The sequence below is a fragment of the Cebus imitator genome, unplaced genomic scaffold (assembly GCF_001604975.1).
Source record: "Cebus imitator isolate Cc_AM_T3 unplaced genomic scaffold, Cebus_imitator-1.0 Scaffold54, whole genome shotgun sequence".
In the NCBI taxonomy this organism is placed as follows: Eukaryota; Metazoa; Chordata; class Mammalia; order Primates; family Cebidae; genus Cebus; species Cebus imitator.
Genome location: NW_016107369.1, coordinates 6,147,270 through 6,152,926, shown reverse-complemented (window position 1 = coordinate 6,152,926; position 5,657 = coordinate 6,147,270). Strand labels below are relative to the sequence as shown.

Sequence of the window (5,657 nt, the reverse complement as noted above, 5' to 3'; positions counted from 1 at the left end):
AGGCAGGAGAATTGCCTGAACCCAGGAGGCGGAGGTTGCGGTGAGCCGAGATCGCGCCATTGCACTCCAGCCTGGGTAACATGAGTGAAACTCCGTCTCAAAAAAAAAAACAAAACAAAACAAAACAAAAAAATTAATTAATTAATTAATTAACTAAATTTTTAAAAGCCACTTTTTGCTGTTGTTGGAAGGCAAAAACAGCAATAGCAAAATTACAGTGGTTCACACCTGTAATCCCAGCACTTTGGGATGTTGAGGTGTGCAGATCACCTAAGGTCAGGAGTTCAAGATCAGCCTGGCCAACATGGTGAAACCCCAGTTCTACAAAAATACAAAAATTAGCCAGCCATGATGGCAGGTGCCTGCAATTCCAGCTACTTGGGAGGCTGAGGAGGGAGAATCACTTGAACCCGGGAGACAGAGGTTGTAGTAAGCCAACATCACGCCATTGCACTCCAGCCTGGGCAAGAGAGTGGGACTCTGTCTCAGTAAATAAATAAATAAAGGCCACTTTTTAAATACCTGCCTCTCTAAATCGAAATCGCAGGTTTATGCCTTATTACCTAGCACTCCGATGGGACCCACTGTTAGCCTGTGTTTCCCTGGATAGGTGTAGTTCTGCATCACCAACATTTACTCACAACTTGCCAGGATGCTCTCATTCTGAAATGTTTTCTATCAGTTTGTTCTAATAATAATGCTACAATTAGTACTAACAACAGCTACCATACACTGACCATTTATTCTTCAACAGGCTTAACAAACACTGTCTCATTTCATCCTCACAACTCGATGAAATAGGCACTGTCCCCATTTTATTTTATTTTATTTTGTTTTGTTTTAGTTTTTTGTCCCCCATTTTATAGATGAAAAAACTAAGGCTCAGAGAGGTAAAGTAATTTGGCCAGAGGTCATGCAGCTGAAGCCCCCAGAGGTCTTGCCTTTTAATGATTAAAATGTGATCTCCTCTTGGACATTTTTTTTTTTTTTTTTTTTTGGAGACAGTCTCAAAAAAGATGTCAGCTCATTGCAACCTCTGCCCCCCAGATTCAAGCATTTCTTATGCCTCAGCCTCCCCAGTAGCTGGAACTACAGGCAAGCCCCACCACACCCAGCTAATTTTTGTATTTTTAGTAGAGATGGTGTTTCACCATATTAGCCAGGCTGGTCTCAAACTCCTGATCTCGTGATCTACCCGCCTTGGCCTCCCAAAGTGCTGGGATTACAGGCATGAGCCACTCTGCCCCACCAGACATTGTTTTTGAGCACTGCCTTCCAACAACAGATCTGCTCCACTACACACAAGTCCCAGTATACCCATGTGCTTACCTGAATTTCTTCATTTTCATCTACTAGGAGGAAACTCACAACCTTCTCAGTCATCTTCTGCCTCTTGGACTCCTCATCCATCGCTTCTGCCTCCAGCGACTCCTGGAGATTACTGACATTGTACACAGTAACAGGGTGTCTCCTTTTGTTACCCCCAGAATGAGTCCTCTTCTGGCACTCCAGGCACAAGTTGATTTTGCAGGTCTGGCACCTCACTATTGCCCTCTGCCGTACACCTGGTGAATGCCCATTAAGACCCTTGCAGAGGTCACAGTAAGGGACATGGCCAGGTTTGAGTCTTATCCGCTCATGGTTTCTCAGGCGCTCCTGCCGATGGAGCTCCTCCTCACAGCGCAGACACTGCAGACTGCAGCACTCATCACACTCAAAGATAGCTTCGTCAGTCCCGCTGCAAGCGTAACTTTCCTGGCACGTCAGTCCTGGATTCAGGCCCTTCTCTGCTGGGGAAGTCTGGGCACTCATACTTACACTGGTACAGAAACACGCCCACCATATAACAGTCACTGAACTTGCCCCAGGAGTGAAGACGAAGATTTGAGTCTGAAGACTGTAGGAAACTTCCACAGGATTCTGAACACTTTAAAAAAGAATACCTTTAATGTCCTGTTATAGTTCTTCACAAACAGATATTCAAATTTTTAATTTGCTGCCTCCAAGACTCTTGTATTAGCAGCAATGTTGATTTGGCTTGATGATTGCATCCTCCATAAAGTGCAAGCAACGATGTGGTCAAAATTAACTTGGAAGGGTCTTTTATGGCTATCTGAGAGAGGTCTGATGAGTTCAGGGTGGTGGGTTCATCAGTTGGACATCAGCTACAAAGTTTTGGTAATGAAAGAAAGTGGTAAGGAGCTTTTTGATATAATTCAGCTTGAAGTCGGTATTTCAGGGGATACCTAGAATAGAGGAAGGAAAAGGATTTCACTTATCTAAAAAACAGAAGTACATCTTAAAAAATAAAAAAAGATTGTGATTAAATATTAGCCCAAAACTGTCCAGAGAAATCTCTTTTTTTTTTTTTTTTGAGACAGAGTTTTGCACTTGTTGCCAAGGCTAAAGTGCAATGACACAGTCTCGGCTCACTGCAACCTCCACCTCCCGGATGCAATCAGTTCTCCTGCCTCAGCCTCCCAAGTAGTTGGGCATGCACCACCACGCCCAACTAATTTTTGTATTTTTAGTAGAGGCGGGGTTTCACCATGTTGGCCAGGATGGTCTCAACATGATCTGCTCTCCTCGGCCTGGCAAAGTGCAGGGATTACAGGTGTGAGCCACCGTGACTGGCCAGAAATCTCTTTCTTGATCTTAAAACTTACACTGGCCTGGCTGCCTGTAATCCCAGCACTTTGGGAGGTCGAAGCGGGCGGATCATGAGGTCAGGAGATCAAGACCATCCTGGCTAACACTGTGAAACCCCGCCTCCATCAAAAAATACAAAAAATTCGCCAGGTGTGGTGGCACACGCCTGTGGTTCCTGCTACTCGGGAGGCTGAGGTAGAAGAATCGCTGGGACCTGGGAGGCAGAGGTCGTGGTGAGTGGAGACTGCGCCACTGTACTCCAGAGCCTGGGTGACAGAGTGAGACTTCATCTCAAAAAACAAAAAAAACGTACACTGGCTTGTTGCGATAGAAATTTATTCTCAATGGCCAGGCGCAGTGACTCATGCGCTTGAACCCAGGAGGTACAGGTTGCAGTGATCCAAGATCTCACCACTGCACTCGAGCCTGGGTGAGAGAGGGAGACTCCCTCAAAAAAAAAAACAAAAATTTATTCACAAAATTATGGCTAAAGCTCTTGACAACAAACACCACATCTAGGCCCAAGAGACTCTGTTGCTCTGTTTCCCAGACTGGAACTTTCTGTTCATTCAGTTATTAAATTCAGAATGGAAATCACTAAGCAATGAGTCCTTGGAAGGACAGCTGTCTAGACCACCACATGCATCCCACAATTGGAAGGAGTGGTGAGGCCTGTACAAAGCTCATGAAAATATGTTAATAAACTGTAGATCCATCAACTACCTGGGCAGACCCTGTTAGCCTTGTAACTGGATTGATTGTTTTGACTATAGATAGAGACATATTGAGGACCCTAAACACAGAAACAATAGTAACAATTTCACGTTTAAAAACAATTTTTTTACATTGTAATTCTCTTGTCCCTTCTTCCACTAACTGAAAAAAAAAAAAAAAAAAAAAAAAGTGGGGAGCAACAGGAGACAATTCCTCTGCTATGACCCATGGCAAAGCCAGGCCTGCAGTGAGTCAAAACAAATAATTTTTCTCTTTGTCACTTAAAAACTAACTTAAAAATAACTTCAAAATAGGGAAAAAGATAACTAGGGCAAGGGGCAAGAAAGGGGCTTTTGTCACTTTGACAATTATATTCCTAATTCTCCCTAGCCTTGACCCCCATTCCAAGGCCCCCACAAGGTGTAAATCCCTGCCTTTCTGATAGTCACTCCTCCCCTAATCAATCTATCAATCTTATTTTCAGATAAACAAGGAAGGCGAAGGGAGTGACTAGGGGATCTTATTTACACTCTAACCTCAGACGTGACCAGCCAGCTCCCAAAACAGAAACAAAAATCAAACTTGTCACAATTGAGAAAAATATAAAATCAGCCTTCAAAAAGTACACCTTACCCCAGGCCATGCCAAGCAAACATTTTGCCCACTCGGGCCCCCACCTCGACGCCTCTCCCCAGCCGGGGGTTCCTCACCCTTCCTTCCACCCGGACACCACCGCCACAACCCAAGGGGCAGGAGCGGAGGCTAAGAACAAAGAAAGTCCCCCAAATTCCCCCTCACGGCGGCAAAGCCCGGAGCCGAATCCATTGTTTATACCACCCCACCCCCACCCCCGCCGCACTTGCCCCCCCTTCCTCCCGAGGGCAGCCAGAGCCCCAGGACGATCACTCGCCCCGCGCTGGGCCGTGCCCTCCCCGCCCTGCCCTGGCCCGCGGCGGCCGGGGGATCCCACCACGGAGCAGCTCGGCCGCAGCGAGGCGGTGTCTAGGGGCCGCAGGGCGCCGGTGGGGGCAGGGGCTGTTCCTCAGGACACCGGCAGATCCATCCACATCTCCATCTCCGCCACCCTCCTCCTTCGTTGCCTCCCGGGCTTCCTCCTCTCCTGTTGTCAGTTGGGATCAGCTGATCGGAGTGAACTTCTCCCAGCTCGGACTAACAGGAAGGCGTGAGCAGTGCAGCCCAGAAAGGGAGGAGCGGGAGAAGGTGGAGCCCGGCGCCAGCGAGGGCGGGGGTGCGCACTGCTTCCTGGGGGTTGTAGTTCCTCGAGGCACGTTCTCGCCCCGCATCCCGGAAGGAAAGACTCTGAATAACTACAACTCCCAGTAAAGAAGAGGCTGCTCTTGGGAGGAGGCGGCGGGGACAGGCTACGGAGGATTTCGGGACTTGGAGTTTTTGCATTGAGTGTGGTGTTCCCCAGGTTTCAGCACGTTCTTTTGGGTTGTGACTAGGGAAGGCATGGCGCTACATCAGAGAGCTGATGTAATAATGTCTAGTATAAGTAGGAAATGGCGAGTCAATTAATTTAGATTCAAGTAACCCTATTGCACACCGTTTCCTCAGAAATGTATGAGCACGGGTAGTCTCCACTTACCCAATTTCACTAGGAAAACTAGGAAAAGACCAGAAAGAAGTGATAAGAGGATATAGGTACTCTTGAAAAGTTTTTGTTGTTTTTCCCCCTTGGCAAAGGACAAAATTACAACGAATTTAGTTTTAAGATCTCGATTGGTTTTATTGTGACTGAAGTATCAGGCAACACTTCATTCCAGAAATGGAGTGAATGTTCTGATGAGCTGAGCAGGAGAAGTTGGCTTTGTAGACAGAGAAAAGTTGAAAGAAGCAAAAGCAAAGAACAAAAAGAATTTCTTTCTTTCTTTCCATTTTTTTCTTTCCTCTTTCTTCTCTTTCTTTTCTCAGTCTTATAGGACCTTGACACACTGATCATTTCTAAGCTACTTCCCTTGGAAGGTGGGGACGAGAGACAGAACAGTAGAATAATAACTGATTAGTTGACATCAGTTTACTTCAGGCCACTTCTTTTGTGTAAGGATTACCATCGAGGGAGCTTCATTATCATGCAACATTAAAACTAGCCTGTTTGAGAAATTGCCCATCCTTATCCCTCTTTCCTGATTTTTCCAAAGATCAGTTAAGAACTTTAGTTTAAGGCCGGGCGCGGTGGCTCACGCCTGTAATCCCAGCACTTTGGGAGGCCGAGGCAGGTGGATCACGAGGTCAAGAGATCGAGACCATCCTGGTCAACATGGTGAAACCCC

General features: G+C 46.5%; 1 protein-coding gene across 3 annotated transcripts in view; it reads right to left on the bottom strand.

Annotated features, from left to right (window-relative positions):
- ZFYVE1 (zinc finger FYVE-type containing 1) overlaps positions 1-4,621 on the bottom strand; it is a 55,269-nt gene extending 50,648 nt beyond the window's left edge. For 2 of the 3 annotated variants that reach the window (XM_017528723.2, XM_017528722.2), the window contains exons 1-2: positions 4,334-4,621; positions 1,330-2,246 (exon numbers count right to left, since the gene is read on the bottom strand). In XM_017528723.2, coding sequence (XP_017384212.1) covers positions 1,330-1,812 — 483 coding nt within the window. In that variant the 5' untranslated portion in view covers positions 1,813-2,246; positions 4,334-4,621. Of the gene's footprint in view, positions 1-1,329; positions 2,247-2,962; positions 2,979-4,333 lie in introns of those variants that run through there. The other variant, XM_037738563.1, reaches the window with a different exon arrangement.
- Positions 4,622-5,657: the final 1,036 nt, after the last annotated feature.